Source organism: Dendrobates tinctorius, unplaced genomic scaffold, assembly GCF_039654945.1.
Source record: "Dendrobates tinctorius isolate UK_male_01 unplaced genomic scaffold, ASM3965494v1 ptg000046l, whole genome shotgun sequence".
Classification (NCBI taxonomy): domain Eukaryota; kingdom Metazoa; phylum Chordata; class Amphibia; order Anura; family Dendrobatidae; genus Dendrobates; species Dendrobates tinctorius.
In genome coordinates, this window is record NW_027361714.1 from 31,992,990 (window position 1) to 32,010,597 (window position 17,608).

General features: G+C 40.1%; 1 protein-coding gene across 2 annotated transcripts in view; it reads right to left on the bottom strand.

The window, feature by feature from the left end:
* Positions 1 to 1,303: 1,303 nt before the first annotated feature.
* ARHGAP18 (Rho GTPase activating protein 18) overlaps positions 1,304 to 17,608 on the bottom strand; it is a 214,712-nt gene continuing 198,407 nt past the window's right edge. For both annotated transcript variants that reach the window (XM_073575797.1, XM_073575796.1), the window contains exons 13-15: positions 15,277 to 15,386; positions 7,139 to 7,200; positions 1,304 to 3,391 (exon numbers count right to left, since the gene is read on the bottom strand). In XM_073575797.1, the coding sequence (XP_073431898.1) occupies positions 3,297 to 3,391; positions 7,139 to 7,200; positions 15,277 to 15,386 (267 nt within the window). In that variant the 3' untranslated portion in view covers positions 1,304 to 3,296. The remainder of the gene's footprint in view (positions 3,392 to 7,138; positions 7,201 to 15,276; positions 15,387 to 17,608) is intronic.

The window sequence follows — 17,608 nt, forward strand, 5'->3', positions numbered from 1 at the left end:
AGAAGAAAAGAAGCGCAATGGGAAGAGTAAGGCCTGTTTCACACTTCCGTTTTCAGGCGTCAGTCACAATCTGTCAAAGTGTTGAAAAAACGGATCTGTTGCAGATTTCGAACAACTGATGCACCGGATCCTTTTTTTTTTTTTTTGGACGGATCCGTTGAAGCAGTAGTTGGTGGAATTTTAAAGCGATAGATTCTGGAGAGATAGATAGAAAGATAGACACAGACGGGGACGGATCCGTCGCCCATAGGAGTCCATTCTACCAGACAACGGACGCCGAAGGATCCGACCCCGTCCGCCATTTTGACACAGACAAAAAACCTTCCTAAGGACTTATTTTTTTTTTACAGACGGACCCAAATTTTATGATGGATCCGCCGCACAACGGATGGCCATCCATCCCAATCCGCCGCCAATACAAGTCTATGGGAAAAAACGGATCTGCCAGGCAAATGTCAGATCCGTTTTTTTACCCAAACGGCGGATTGTGACTGACGCCTGCAAACGGAAGTGTGAAACAGGCCTAAGGATTCTTTTACACTTGCCGTGGTTTTGCGGCCCGTTTTTGCGTCCAATAGATTTCTATGGGGCCGCAAAAACGGGCCGCAAAAAATCATAGGAGCGTCGTACGGCTGTGAGGGCCATATTTATGGCCATGAAAAAATATCAAGCCGCAAAAACAATGGAAGCTTGCCCAGTGTGTTGATTTTCTGGTACACTGTGAACACCGTATTTACGGAAAGTCGTATTTTTACTAGGACACTCCCATGTATTTCATGTTTAATCACTTTGCTGAAGTTTATCACTCCATACCTGCAGAGACACAAGACAACTTTATTTTTCTACCAACTTTTCAAAAGCTATTCCAAATCAGAAAAACGGCGATCCGAGAATATTTTTGAGGCCCGTTTTTGCGGAATACGGTGAAAATTACGGCAATATGGACCACAACAGCAAGTGTAAAAGAAGCCTTACTGCTACAAACGAAAGTCTTTCACCTGACAATTCCGGTGTTTCAAATTTATGAAAAGGAAAGGCAAGGACTGAATTTTAGTATTTTGGGGCTGGAGTTTCAAGATTCAACTACAACACATTATTGCAACGTCTTGTCAAAATCCTTGAAAGACTACAATTCACATCACAGTCACTGGGGTGGTCACAAATGTTTATGCAGTAAGCCGATCATCTCAAGCCATTCATCTATGGATTTGTCAAGCCAAACGTAAAGAGAAGAAAGAATACATCGTAGACTGAAATACGGGACAGGACAGAAATTTAAAAAAAAAAAAATACGACCATCCTGTGTTGTGATAGCTTTTTTATTTTTCATATTTACACTGTTCCTGTAAATTCCAGTACCGCATCATGTTAGCAGATTTTAACAAAGTTGCTCATTTCATATAGCAATATTACGGAAACACTTAAAATGCCAGTGTAGAAACAAATACAGAAAACATTTCTTTAGATACTGTATTTGTATATGGTATGATAAAATAATAAATATAATGTAACACAATTTACCCGTTCTTACTTTTTTCCACTGTTGGATAGTGGTTTAGTTTGATTACATTCAATCATACTATCCGCAGAATAGCTTCACTTTGCTTTTCTATATTCACACATAATTATATGAACATAACCATTGATGCATCTGCATGTTCAGATTTTTGGTACAGACCGAACGAATACATGTTATACAGGTTTGTAGTTTACTTTACGATAAAAGTTTTAATCTAGACAACACAATCATTAACTACATATATGGACAAATCGTAAGGATGTCCTCGGAGATTAGGCTGCCCTTACAGTGGGCAGTTTTGGAGATTAGTCTGCCAATTATGATTAGTAATTCCTAACTCTAATGTGCTGCTACATTTTAGAAAAAAATAGCTTAAATGATGGGTCATGGTCTTAATGTGTGGGAATTGAGAAAAGATGTTTCTTGTGCAACTCCACTATCTTTTTCTTAGACCATTTCCCTATAAATTAACAGGTTTCTCCATATTTATATGATTTTGGACTGAGTCCGAAGCATAACCATATCCATATTCGAGTGTCAAAGGGTTATTCCTATTAAGAAGTTATATAGCCAAAGTATAATTAATAACTAGCTGACACTCTGGGTTTCTCCTTTGGGTTTGCCTACTTTTTCCGAAAATATGGCTCAGAAATGCCTAGTCAGAATGGAGAAGTCTACGAAACTGCCAGAGATAACCAAGCGTTGTTCTCTGTTCTGATGGGGGATTTTAGAGTCCCATATTCTAATCTTTGTGGGTTTCCACAGTGGAACACCTATAATTCTTCAGATGGAAATAACCCTTTAAGACTGTTGATATTGATGGTTGGAGTTATAACTAAATCATGCTGTGCACAGTTAGACGTGACATATGACAGTATACTATACAGTAGATACTCTTAGAAGAATATTTGCATCATACAAAATAAACGCTAAAGCTATGCTATTGCTATTAAAAGTGTTCTCCACTCTTTAGACATTGTTAGACATTGATGGCCTACCCTAAGGAAAGTTCATCAATATCATTCCAGCAAAAAACTGATTTAAGATTACATTTATTGCATCAAGGAGAAGAATATTTATGTAATCATTTTACAAATTTTATTGCTGTTGGGGCCAAAATCAATGATAAAGTCAGATTTCTTAACCCTCCTAAATTAGTCTAGTACAGCTTCCAGTCATGGTCCTCCTAAGAAGACCCGTCAAAGAATTTAGCAGTGCATGAATAATGTGTATACATACATTTACATATAGGTCAGGGCTTATGTGAAAAGAAATGAAGTTAAAAATCTATTTGAAAAAAGTTACATTAACTATGCAGAAGTTCACAAAGTCAACTCACACAGTTTCTTCATGGTCCTTTTAAAAATACTGTATATAATTATATGTACAGGTATAACAAAAATATCATCTATACAAAAAAGAAAAATATAGTCCTGCTACAATAATTCCTTCATGAACTTATACAAAGGCAAAAAGAGTTCTGGGAAACTGGACCTTCAAAACAATGGAGTTTTGCATTGATAAAATACTTTTAACACAATGGCTTTCATGAGTAATAGGGCATCATTACTCCTGAAAGATGACTGTCTACCAGAAAATGAGGAGCCAAGCTAACGTAATGATCTGCATTACTGTTAAATGAACAGAACAGGTCATTACTGGTGGCGAAGTGTCTCTCAGCCATAAATATTGTGGCTGCTGTAGCCCAGCAATGAATCTTTTCATATATACCATTTCACGCTTGTTTTGTATATTATGCCATTTTATGCCTGGAAGGTCATTCTTTGGGTTTTAGTTTTATAACCCATTCAGCATGCGGATTGAGTACTAACAGATCTTTCATGGACGTTGCATCTTCAAGGCATCGCTCCCCTATAATGATAAACAGAATTGGTTATAACATTTTTAGAAAACTAGAAGTGGCATATCAAAAGGTTAAATTTTAGAAAGAAGACTGTCCAGTTCTATAGTTTCTTTGAATATGATGCTGGTCAGATATATGCAGCTCTGATATCCTTTTCCCAAAAGGGTTATGATTATACTGGTAAATGGAGGTAGACACTCCTCAACATTAAATTTACAACATCAAGAAGGAAAAGGCATAGAAGTATGAAAATCACAGGATTGATAGACATGTTAATATAAATTATGAAAAAAATGGAAACAAATTTTTCAAAACCTCAATTTATTCAGTATAAGCATCAAGCACTAATAAACAGGCAATCTCTGCACGTGTTGCGGCTGATAAACCGCTGCGAGAAGTGCAGCTAAGCATAGTATTTGAGCACACTAACGTGCTCGGATAATACCTTATCCAGGTATACTTGCTCATCAACACGAAGCACATGAATTTCTGTGCTTGCCAGCTTGGCATACTATCAATGAGTTTAATAATGGCCACACTGTACATAATTGAGCATGCAGATCATCAAGGTCCACTGCTGGCAGCTCCCTTAACATTTGCTGACCAATGACATCCCAGATGTGATCATCGGTAGTGATTGGCGAACTCCTGGTGGGTTCAGCCAAACAGTTAAAAAGAAGTTCTGTTATGATACTAGAGCAGTAAACAAACCTGAACACGGACCCCCTTCACTTGAATGGGGGGCCTGAACATCAGTAACATAGCGGCAAACAATGCCTCTGATCAGCGGTAAAATCATTACCTCTTGTCAGAGAGCAGTTCCCACACCGTCAAATGACAAGTTGAGCCCGCAGCTGGAGTCTACTAATCCGATCAGCCTACACCAACTGCCATTAATAACAGTGAGAGCAGGTGGTGGCTGATGGGTGTAGTCATCAACTGGTGCCTGCACTCTAAAAAAAATTAAAAAAAAAAAAACATGGCGTGGATTTCCCTGTATTTTTTGATAACCAGCCAGGAACTCCCAGCTGTCAGCTTTAGCAAGGTCGATCAAAAACATAGGGATCCTCATGCTGTTTTAATTATTTAAATATATAAAAAATGGTGTGGGGACCCCCCATTTTTTGACAGCCAGCTAAGCTAAAACATACACTTAGGGGCTGGTATTCTCAGGCTGGAAAGGGGCCATGAATATTGCCTACCTTTAGCCAATATTAGCAGCCCACAGCTGCCCAGAAAAAGCACATCTAATAGATGTGCCAATTCTGGCATGTTTTCTGGCTCTTCCTACTTGCTCTGTGGCGGTTGCTAGTGGGATTCATATTTGTGGGATTGATAATACTGTACCTTTGTATTGTCCAGTGACATAAAGCCCACGGTTTAGTAATGGCGAGGCATTTATAAGACAACTCTAAATTACTAATCCTATAGTTGTATTGTATAGTTGTATTGGAAATAAACACACTGCCAGAATAAAATCTTTTATTTGAAATGAAAAAAAACAAACACCGTTATACTCAAACGCTCATTCCACTGAAGCCATGGTCTCCTTTACTTTGATGCTTGTATTTTTTCCCTCCGTTGCAGTGCATTATGGTAGGTTTTGCAAAGCATTGTGGTTAGTTCAGCCTCCATTTCCCTCCAGTTCTCCATCTTCCTTCTGCCTGCATTCAGGAAGCATCTCATTTCTCTTCTCCCCTTGTGATAGTATCGATGGTATGTATTTATGCTTCCAGTATCTAATTCCTGTCTCATGTTAGCCTGGTTAATTAGTTCTTCCCCTGGTTAGCTATTAGTGCAGATGTTGATTTATAATGTATTATGTATATATGAATTCCTGATGTACCCTGCATTGACTAAGTGTATATATATGTTCTGCTTGTAGTTTCACCGCGCATCAATATACCATCACATTCAATAAAGCACAGATTCAACTACAGTCTCTTTATTGGACCCTGGTATAGCGGTTTAGCTGCCTGTATAGCTACATGAATTCTGCTTCATTTAGTGAGGACAGAACATCACTCACATGTTCGTTATTCTGTCCCATGCTGTAATCCATGACTAGGAAAAACAGTTTTCATCCTGGACGGTGCAAAGATGTGACCATTCAGCCTGAGAGCCACTGAGGAATGATCTCAGCTTCTGTGACTAGCGGTGACATCATCAACTTTACTGCAGGTTAGGCTGCATTCCCTGCCAGGCCCCTAAACAATGGTGACCTCTGTGAGATCACCGCTAGCACATAAAGAAAAAGTATCAGGGTGCAGCTTTGAGTTCAACGAAGTTCACTGGGAGAAGGTGAACTCACTGCTACCTCATGAGACTTTTTCCTCACTGTGCTAGCGGGGATCTCACCAAGGTTACAGTTGTTCAGGTGCCCGGTTAGGAATGCAGCCTCAGTAACCTGCAAGAATGTCAATGACATCACCACTTGTCACTGATGCTGCGTTCACAGCAGCTCATTGCTCAGTGATTCTAATTCTGGACAGTCGCATCTTGGCACCGTCCAGGTTGCAAGTTGTTTATCCCCAGACATGGATTACGGCGTGGGACAGAACGATGAACAGGTGAGTACAACTGTTTGCTATTTTTAAACAGAAAAGTCAAAAAGTTTGTTTTGCCCATTTTAAATAAAAAAATGTATTCTGGCTGTGTGTTTAATTACAATACAACTATAGGGTTAATAATGGACAGGCGTCTACCAAGGTGACATTAGCCCCGCAAATATGAACTCCCCTTGCCACCGCCAAAGGGCAAGTGAGAACAGCTGGGCAAAGCACCTAAACTGGAACATCTAATAGATGCACCTTTTCTGGGTGGCTGTGGGCTGCAATTTTTAGGCTGAGGGAAGCCAATATACATGGTCCTTTACGAGCCTGACAATTCCAGCCCCCAGTTGTCTGCTTTAGCTTGGCTGGTTGTTATAAATGGGGGAACCACACACTTTTTAGTTATTTATTTGAAAAATTAAAAAAAAAATGCATGGAAACCCCTGTATTTTTGATAACCACCCTTGCTAAAACTGACAACTGAGAGTTGCGACACTGCAGCTATCAGTTTTGCCTTACTGGTTATCAAAAATGCAGGGGAATGCATGCAGTTTTCTTAAAATTAGTTATTTAGAGCGCAGGCCCCGGTTGATAAATAATCCCATCAATTGCCGCCTGCTCTCACTGTTATTAGCGGCAGCAGGCATAGGCTGATGGGAGTAGTAATCCCATCAGCTGACCCCAGTGACCAGAGGTAAACTTTTTACCTCCAATCACAGCTGTGGACTCATGCTGTTATCTGACAGTGTGGGAACCGTGGTACTCTGACAAGTGGTATTAATCTTATGGATTAGAGCCGCCATCTACATGACAGCGCGAAAAACACCTGGTGTTTGGGGTGCCTAATCCAAACAGTAACATGGACTTCCTTTCATGTTTGGGGTCTGTGCCCAAACAGTATGTGTTCGGCATCTATACTCATTGGGAGACAAGTTTGGAGATGCTACAGTGCATCGTAGCACATTTAGACCACACAGGCTACTCACAGTAATACAAGCTACACGTGGCTTCATGTTATGTTGAAAAATGGGGAAATGGTGATACGTATAGAACAACAAAACTATGGCAGGTATTACCACATATAGCCACCAAATATAGATTGGTATGCAATAATTATGCACAACATCATCATAACATACTTCATTATGAACAGAAGTCTTGCGGAGGAAAGAGGGAGATTGGGCACGATGAACACTCACTTACCGATATTTCCTCCAATTTCATATAAACTAACTTCTTCTTTCCTTATATTTGTTGATGTGCCACTGTCAATATAAAGAGTACAATTCACATCTTAACAAAATTGCAGAACAAATCTACATTTAAAATATTGCTTATATTTTGTGTTCAATATCTTAAGAGTATTTCACCAGAAATTAAAGAAAACAATTAAAGAAGCACTCCGATCACAATTTTTATCCCATTAATATATTGTAGTCATCATGTTATATAGCACTGTGTACTTACAATTGCTCATTTTGCCTTTATACCCAGCTAATTCTATGGTTTTCTCTGATCTATGAAGAAACAGGAAGAATCTGGACCTAGCATTTTTCATTCCTCTCTCTAACTCCTGACCTATCTCCCTTCTCCTCCCTCCTGCCATAGATTTTTGCAGTGACTCATGTGTCATACAGGGAAAATTGACCTCCTGTTTCTACATAGAGCTTAGAAAGATTCAGCTAGCCAGTTTTTAATCACATAATGTCACAGAACTAATGGAAATGAGAATAATTAGGTGAGTAGAAGGGTAAAATGAGCAATTGTAAGTACACAGTGCTATATAATATGATGATATATTGCAATATATTGAAACGATCAAAATTTTGATGGAGTGCACCTTTAACAAAGGATCAAAATCTTGCCGTGTTTAGTGATCGACAATCACAGTGTTTTAATATACACCATGCATAAAGTGCAGTCAAAAATGAATTTTAAGCTTTACTAAATCTAAATAAAAGGTTTCAAACCCTATCTTTTTATATAGCTGACTTTATGGTTGTATATTAGCATTTATTATATTATTTGGCATTGGAGTCCACATAGTTCAAGTTATACAACTGATTGTGCCACTTGCTTGGCTGCTTGGAGTAGTTTTGATAAAGTCAGTTTTATTTGCTGCAGCTCTACTGGTCCCCTCAGTGATGAGCTCTGCATAACCCCACCCATACCAATGAATGACAGCTTGCTGTCTACACTTTGCATAGCCAGATGGCGGTCAATCATTGGTGGGGTTGAGAACAACAGAGCTCATGAATATTGAGGACTACATGGCAGGCTTTCATCACTGAGAGGACCAGTACAACTGCAGCAGATAAAACGTGTTTTTTTTCTAGGTTTTCAAAACTACCATAAGAAGACCACTAATATAAACAGAATTGCAGCCCATACTTTATGCTGATGATATATGGGCAGTATACACCATGTATAACATCAGGATTAAATTTGGCCACATCCAAACCACATCTCTCCAAAACAGGAAAGAGCTGTGTTGAAAGAAATCTGTAGCTTGGAAACCAATTAGAAGAATTGACAAAACAGTAAAGGGACATTTTTGGCAACTATACAATTAGTTACTATAGTCAAAATGATATTCTAATGACTCCTCTCAGATATAAGGATATAATTTGAATTCCATACAAGGACAATCCAGTGATTAAATTTTATTTATTTTTTTATATTCCTCTAAAAGCGCTATATAGGGCACATTTTGTTATAGACAACATGACTGGTCCTCTATCATGGATACAGAGCAATTAAAAAGTTATAGGTGAAAGGGCTCCATGATGACCCAAGGGGACTTTTGGTATGAAAGAATGACAAAATGGTAAAAGGATAGAAAAAAAATATTAGAGCAGCACTCTGCCAGAATCAGAGACCACACGCAGCTGTTGGCAAGTTAAATGTCGCTGTCAATCTCTGACACTGGCATTTAACACGCACTGGCCGGAAGCGCATCATAAGACCCATAAATCAGCGGCCACGTCACATGATCATGGGGCGCCTATGGACTGTCATGACATCCGGGTGGCTGGTGTTCATGATTTATGCTACACATAGCAGGGCTGAAGCCCTACTTTGTCCAGCAGAGGCGATTGAATGAGCGCCTCTCATGTCTCCAGTAAACAGTGGGAAAAAAAATACATTTTAAAAAACATTAAAAAATCATAAAAGTTTAAAATCACCCCCCTTTGGCTAAATTCAAAAGAAAGCAAAAAAAAAAAAAAAAACACATTTTGTAACATTGAGTTCAAAAATGTCCAATTTATCAAAATATAAAGTAAATTAATCTGATTGTAAATGGGTAGCGAAAAAAAAAATAAACGCCAGAATTACATTTTTTTTGGTCACCGCAACATTGCAATAAAATGCAAAAACAAGAGGTCAAAACATCGTATCTACCCCAAAATGGTATCAGTGAAAATGTCTGCTCAGGGTGGAAAAATAAGCCCTCACCAACCTCAGGTCAGTTGTTAACAAATAAAAAAAAAAAAAAAAAAACATTTGTGGAATTGCACTTTATTTTTGCAATTTCCTTGAACTTGAACCCCCCCCCCCCGGGTTCAAGTACACTATATGGTAAAATCAGTGATGTCATTCAAAAGTACAACTTGTCCTGAAAAAAACACGCCCTAATATGGCTGTATTGGTGGAACAGTAAAAAAGTTATGGCTCTGGAAAGAGATTAAAAAAAATAAATAAAACGCAAAAGCGGAAAATCGCTAGGAGCTGAAGTGGTTAAAATTACAGGCTCAAGTCTGCAGTGGCACTTCTCCTAGGTTGTTAAGTCAACACTATGAGAATTTATATTTTTGTTCTCAAGGAACTTAACTACAATGATCAAGTATGGTCAATATGTGATGATCTGAAGGTTTTCTTTGATCCTTTGGCAGCAAGGAGGATACACGAAATGCCAATGCTTTTTGTTTGAATGGGAAAGGTGGGATAAGACTCATCACTGGATCCAAAAAAGTTGTCCAACGAGAACATCTTTGCAACTTGAATTTATGAACATAGTTATGGAAAGTTTATTTAATCCCACTAAAGTTCTCCTGCCACTACTCCACATTAACCCCTTCACGACCTTTGACGCCACGTAGGCGTCATGAAAAGTCATGCCAGAACGACCCATGACGCCTATGTGGCGTCATGACTTTAAAGACCCCCTGCAGGTCGGGTGACCGGGGTCACTGAAAGGTCACCCGACCCGCAGATACAGGGGGCTTTGTTCTTCACCACAGGGGGCATGGCTTCGCCCCCACGTGGCTACGATCGCTCTGATTGGCTGTTTCACTTTTAACAGCCAATCAGAGCGATAGTAATATTTCATCAATGAAAATTGATGAAATATTACAATCCAGCCATGGCCGATGCTGCTGTAGCATCGGACATGGCTGGAAACACCGATTCCACCCCCCCACCGGCGATCGCCCCCCCCCCGCAACTGAATGACAGCGGCGATCTGCCGCCGCTGTCATCATCTGCCCCCCTCCCATTCCCTCTGCTTCCCGCCAGCTTCTGATAACCCCCTCACCCCATCTCACCTCCCCCGGCACCTTCTAAGTCCCCCTGTCGCTCCCGGTGTCCGGCTGGTCCGGTTCATGGGCGCCGCCATCTTGAAAATGGCAGGCGCATGCGCAGTGCGCCCGCCCGAATCTGCCGGCTGCAGATTCCATTCTTTCATTTTGATCACTCTCACAGTGATCAAAATGAAAGAAAAAGTAAATAAACCTCCCGATTATCACCCCCATAGGTAGGCACAACTAATAAAGTAAAGAAAATATTTTTATTTTTCCATTAGGGTTAGGGTTAGGGTTGAAAAGAGGGTTAGGGTTAGGGTTGAAAAGAGGGTTATGGTTAGGGTTGAAAAGAGGGTTAGGGTTGGAATTAGGGTTAGGGTTGGAATTAGGGTTAGGGTTGGAATTAGGGTTAGGGTTGGAATTAGGGTTAGGGTTGGAATTAGGGTTAGGGTTGGAATTAGGGTTAGGGTTGGAATTAGGGTTAGGGTTGGAATTAGGGTTAGGGTTGGAATTAGGGTTAGGGTTGGAATTAGGGTTAGGCTTGTGGTTAGGGATGTGTTAGGGTTAGGGCTGTGGTTAGGGGTGTGTTGGGGTTAGGGTTGGAGTTAGAATTGAGGGGTTTCCACTGTTTAGGCACATTAGGGGGTCTCCAAACGCGACATGGTGCAACCATTGATTCCAGCCAATTTTGCATTCAAAAAGTCAAACGGTGCACCCTCCCTTCCAAGCCCTGACATGTGCCCAAACAGTGGTTTACCCCAACATATGGGGTATCAGCGTACTCAGGAAAAATTGCACAACAACTTTTGGGGACTAATTTCCCGTGTTACCCTTGGGAAAATAAAAAATTGGGGGCTAAAAAATTATTTGTGGAAAAAAATTATTTTTTCATTTTCACGTCTCTGCATTATAAACTTCTGTGAAGCACTTGGGGGTTCAAAGTGCTCACAACACATCTTACATACGTTCCTTGGAAGGTCTAGTTTCCAAAATGGGGTCACTTGTGGGGGGTTTCCACTGTTTAGGCACATCAGGGGCTCTGCAAACGTAATTACGACCGCAGACTATTCCATCAAAGTCTGCATTTCAAAACGTCACTACTTCCATTCCGAGCCCTGACGTGTGCCCAAACAATGGTTCCCCCCCACATATGGGGTACCAGCATACTCAGGACAAACTGGACAACAACCTTTGGGGTCCAATTTCTCCTGTTACCCTTGGGAAAATAAAAAAATTGCGAGCTAAAAAATCATTTTTTTGAGGAAATTTTTTTTTTTTTTTTTTCATGGCTCTGCGTTATAATCTTCTGTGAAGCACTTGGGGGTTCAGTGTGCTCACTACACATCTAGGCAACTTCCTTATGGGGTATAGTTTCCAAAATGGGGTCACTTGTGGGGGGTTTCAACAGTTTAGGTACATCAAGGGCTCTGCAAATGTAACATGACGCCCGCAGACCATTCCATCAAAGTCAGCATTTCAAAATGTCACTACTTCCCTTCCGAGCCCTGACGTGTGCCCAAACAGTGGTTCACCCCCACATATGGGGTATCAGCGTACTCAGGACAAATTGTACAACAACGTTTGGGGTCCAATTCATCCTGTTACTGTTGTGAAAAAAAATTTCGGGCTAAAAATCTTTTTTTTTTTGAGGAAAAAAAATGATTTTTTATTTTCACGGCTCTGCGTTATAAACTTCTGTGAAGCACTTGGGGGTTCAAGGTGCTCACCACACATCTAGATAAGTTCCTTGGGGGGTCTAGTTTCCAAAATGAGGTCACATGCCGGGGGTTTCTACTGTTTAGGCACACAGGGGCTCTGCAAATGTAACATGACACCCTCAGACCATGCCATCAAAGTCAGCATTTCAAAATGTCACTACTTCCCTGCTGAGCCCCGACGTGTGCCCAAACAGTGGTTCCCCCCACATATGGGGTACCAGTGTACTCAGGACTAACTGTACAACAACTTTTGGGGTCCAATTTATCCTGGTACCCCTGTGAAAATAAAAAATTGCGGACTAAAAATATTTTTTTTAAGAAAAAAAAATATTTTTTATTTTCACGGCTCTGCGTTATAAACTTCTGTGAAGCACCTGGGGGTTCAAAGTGCTCACTATGCATCTAGATAAGTTCCTTAGGGGGTCTAGTTTCCATACTGGGGTCATTTGTGGGGGGAGTTCCAAAGTTTAGGCACACAGGGGCTCTCCAAACACGACATGGTGTCTGCTAACGATTGGAGCTAATTTTCATTTCAAAAAGTCAAATGGCACTCCTTCCCTTCTGAGCCCTGCCGTGCGCCCAAACAGTGGTTCCCCCCCACATATGGGGTACCAGCGTACTCAGGACAAACTGGACAACAACTTTTGTGGTCCAATATCTCCTGTTACCCTTGTGAAAATAAAAAAATAGCGTGCTAAAAAATCTTTTTTGAGGAAAAAAAATGATTTTTTATTTTCACTGCTCTACGTTATAAACTTTTGTGAAGCACTTGGGAGTTCAAAGTGCTCCCTACACATCTAGATAAGTTCCTTAAGGGGTCTAGTTTCCAAAATGGTGTCACTTGTGGGGGAGCTCCAATGTTTAGGTACACAGGGGCTCTCCAAACGCGACATGGTGTCCGATAACGATTGGAGCGAATTTTCCATTCAAAAAGTCAAATAGCGCTCCTTCACTTACGGACGCTGCCATGCGCCCAAAGAGTGGTTTATGACCACATATAAGGTATCTGTGCACTCAGGAGAAATTGCCCAACACATTTTAGGATCCATTTTATCCTGTTGCCCATGTGAAAATGAAAAAACTGAGACCAAAAGAAAATTTTTGTGAAAAAAAAGTAGTTTTTTTTTTACCGATCAATTTGTGAAGCACTTGGGGGGTTCAAAGTGATCACTATGCATGTAGATAAGTTCCTTGGGGGGTCTAGTTTCCAAAATGGGGTCACTTGGGGGGAATCTCCAGTGCTTAGGCGCACAGGGACTCGCCAAACGCAACATGGCAAGCGCTAAATATTCCAGCATATTTTCCATTCAAAAAGTCAAATGTGCTCCTTCCCTTCCGAGCCCTGCCGTGCGCCCAAACAGTGGTTTATGACCACATATGAGGTATCAGTGTACTCAGGAGAAATTGCCCAACAAATTTTAGGATCCATTTTATCCTGTAGCCCATGTGAAAATGAAAAAAATTAATGATAAAAGAAAATTTGTGGTGCAAAAAATAAAATGTCCATTTTTTCCTTCCACGTTGCTTTAGTTCCTGTGAAGCACCTGAAGGGTTAATAATCTCCTAGAATATAGTTTTGAGTAGCTTGAGGGGTGCAGTTTTTAGAATGGTGTCACTTTTGGGTATTTTCTGCCATATAGACCCCTCAAAGTGACTTCAAATGTGAGGTGGTCCCTAAAAAAAATGGTTTTGTAAATATTGTTGTAAAAATGAGAAATCGCTGGTCAACTTTTAACCCTTATAACTTCCTAACAAAAAAAAAAATGTTTCCAAAATTGTGCTGATGTAAAGTAGACATGTGGGAAATGTTATTTAGTAACTATTTTGTGTCACATCGCTCTCTGGTTTAACAGAATAAAAATTCAAAATTTGAAAATTGCGAAATTTTCAAAATTTTCGCCAAATTTCTGTTTTTTTCACAAATAAACGCAAAAATTATCGACCTAAGTTTACCACTAACATGAAGCCCAATATGTCACGAAAAAACAATCTCAGAATCACTAAGATGCGTTGAAGTGTTCCAGAGTTATTACCTCATAAAGGGACACTGGTCAGAATTGCAAAAAATGGCTAGGTCATTAAGGTCAAAATAGGCTGGGTCATGAAGGGGTTAAGCTTGGACTGCAGCAGTTTGTGAAAGCTCTCCTGATAGAAGGACAGACTTTTAAGTACCTGTGTACAAAGTTTAAGGGACTGTCAGAGGAAAAACTGAAAGAAAGAATTTTTGTGGGTACGGATATTTGAAAACTCATGAAGGACGATGAAAGCTGTTGAAAAAAGGGCTTTGGATTCTTTTAAAGAAGTCATGAAAAAATATCTAGATAATGACAAAGATCCAAAATTTAAGTCCATCGTGCAGAACATGCTGAAATGTTTAAAAGCTTTGGGTTGTCATTTTTTACATTTCATTTGGACTACCTTCCTGAAAACCTAGGTGCTGTTTACAAAGAGCAAGGAGAAAGATTTCATCAGGGTATCAAGGAGTTGGAACGTCGATAGATGGATCGTCAACATTATGGGAAACTACTGCTGGATGCTTCACAGAGAAGATCCTTAAGCCTTTTATAAAAGAAAAGGTCTCAACAGAAGATTTGAAGAGAAAAGGAAAAGGCGCATTTATTAATTAATTTCCAATAAGGTTGCGGAATGAATTCTCAATAAAGTTTTATATATAATATTGTGTACATTTTTGGCTACAATATTTTTCTTGTTCATCTCACTTGTGTGTAAATTTACTCCCGTTTTATACAAAATTCATACATGATTATAAAAATAATGTTTTTTAAATCAGGGGATAAGAAAACCTAAGAATCAGTCATAAGATTTCAAACAATTTTCATAAACCCAAATTTTGCATATCTGTACTATTCATAAAAGATGATATTTTACTTGACATTTCTATGCACGCGAATAGTCTTCTACAACAGGACGCTAAAGATTTTAAACATATACACTACCATTACTGTTACAGGAACGCAACGTCTTGGCATTCATGCTGAGTTTTAAGGGATCAGTAATTAAGAAGGGAGACTTGCTGGAAGTTGTAATCCATTTAAGTTATTTATTTCAATAATATAAAAGTAGTAAAAAAAACACAACATACCTTTCCTGATTAAGAAACCGGGCTAGGATGTCGCCAGCTTTTAAGTCTTCTGTTAGCTGTATCGCCATTGAAACCTTGGAAAACTGAGGTGCTTGTACTCGTATGAATCCCTGGGGATTAGTCATTTATAATTAGAGAAATAAAAAGGAATAAAAGTCTAGATTTATTCATACAGCAGTACATCACTAAGACAAAACAATTTCTGGGAACCCAAGCAGCTGGTTGGATTTACTACATTAACTTAAAAAGAACCTGTAAGGCCTAAAAACTATTTAAAACCAGTAATATGAAAGCACATTTCACATATTCTGTATTTCAATCAAGCATTTAAACTGAAAGAGCAATGCTGCCATTGCTTAAAATGAAGTGTCTATCTGAAGCGTCACAAATGCTAATATGGGGGACTAGTTCCAAATGCTGACTCTTCCCGTAGACTAGATCTACCAATGATCTTCAAATCGTGCCTCATTAGGAGTGATTGGCATCCTAACCAATTCAGGCACATTGTGCACTTGCAAGATATCTGGCATTCATACCCAGATGGGGACTGCATCGATGATGTTAGTCATGCTCAGGGAAGAACAAAGCTAGACCAGTCCGGGGAAAGAAACCAGTCCGGGGAAAGAAACCAGTCCGGGGAAAGAAACCAGTCCGGGGAAAGAAACCAGTCCGGGGAAAGAAACCAGTCCGGGGAAAGAAACCAGTCCGGGGAAAGAAACCAGTCCGGGGAAAGAAACCAGTCCGGGGAAAGAAACCAGTCCGGGGAAAGAAACCAGTCCGGGGAAAGAAACCAGTCCGGGGAAAGAAACCAGTCCGGGGAAAGAAACCAGTCCGGGGAAAGAAACCAGTCCGGGGAAAGAAACCAGTCCGGGGAAAGAAACCAAATAGTCCTGCCTCATTAGCATAAGTGAAACCTCACATTAAAATGTCATTTTAAATAATATCAGCATTATTGTGCCACTTCAAAAGACTTCCTCAGAATAAAGGATTTCTCCTATATACACCGATGAAAGTGGTTTTCAATAGTTTTGTGACCAGACAAGTTTTTAATTCAGAATACCTATTAAAGGAGATCTGTCAGGAGGTTTTTGCCATTTAATCTGAGAGCAGCATAATGTGGAGCCAGAGAAACAGATTGATTACACGGATGTGTCACTCGCTCAGCAGATTTTAGTAGTTTCCATATAATCAGTGTTTTATCAGCTGGAGATTGTCACTAGAGTACCACGTGTCACATACAAGACCTTCAGGCTAATCTGTGTTAGCCCGCCTCACCACTGATTAGTAGCATGCTGGCAATGAACAGTTTACACAGTAAGCTGCCAAACATTGGTGTCGGTGAGGTTATAAACTGCTATGTATTATGACCACTGCTGCATCTACAGCAGTGAAAACAGTGATTCTAGCAAAACTGCACCAAACAGTCCTGTAAGTGATATATTGCTGGAATCAAGCTCTCTGTCCCTATATCATGCTGCTCTTAGTTTCTATAGCAAAAAACTGGTGACAAATTCCCTTTAACAAGCACAGATTGATTATATACACTGGATACAAAAAGCCTTCACACCCCTGTTAAAAATGCCAGATTTTTGTCAAGGTACATTATTATATCAGAACTTTTTCCAACTTTAATGTCACCTACAATCTGTACAATTCTATTTAAAAGAAAATCTTTTTTGGAGGAAAAAGAACTAAGAATTTGGTTGCAGAACTTTGCACACCCTTAAACTGATACTTTGTTGGGGTACCCTTTGAATTTATGACAACATTTAGTCTTCTTGGATAGTAGCCTATCAGCATGGCACATCTATAATTGGCAATCTTTGTCCACTCTGTTTTGCAGTAGCGCTCCAAATCAGTCAGATTACCAATATCTGTATTTTTCATTTTATAAAAGACGCACCCCCAAATTTGGTGAAGAAAAAGAGAATTTTTATTTTATGTTAAATGGAAGTGTGTTTTATAATGCCAGTGTCCGTCTTTCAAATCATATATATGTCCCTCATCTTGGTATCTATATAACCCCCATCCTGGCACATGGCCCCCCTGTGCTTCTGGTATATTACCTCCTTGTGCTGGCACATAGACCCCCAATCCCATCCTCGATATGGCCCCTCGGTCACTATATGCCCCCCTGCTGGCACTCACATGCCCCCCTCTCTATATGCCCCCCTGCTGGCATGCACATGGCCCCCCATCCCTATATTCCCCCTGCTGGCATGCACACAGGCCCCCCTTCCCTATATTGCCCCCTGCTGGCATGCACACGCCCCCCCGCCCCTGTATTCCCCCCTTGCTGGCAAGCACATGATAAAATAAACACTTGCCTCAA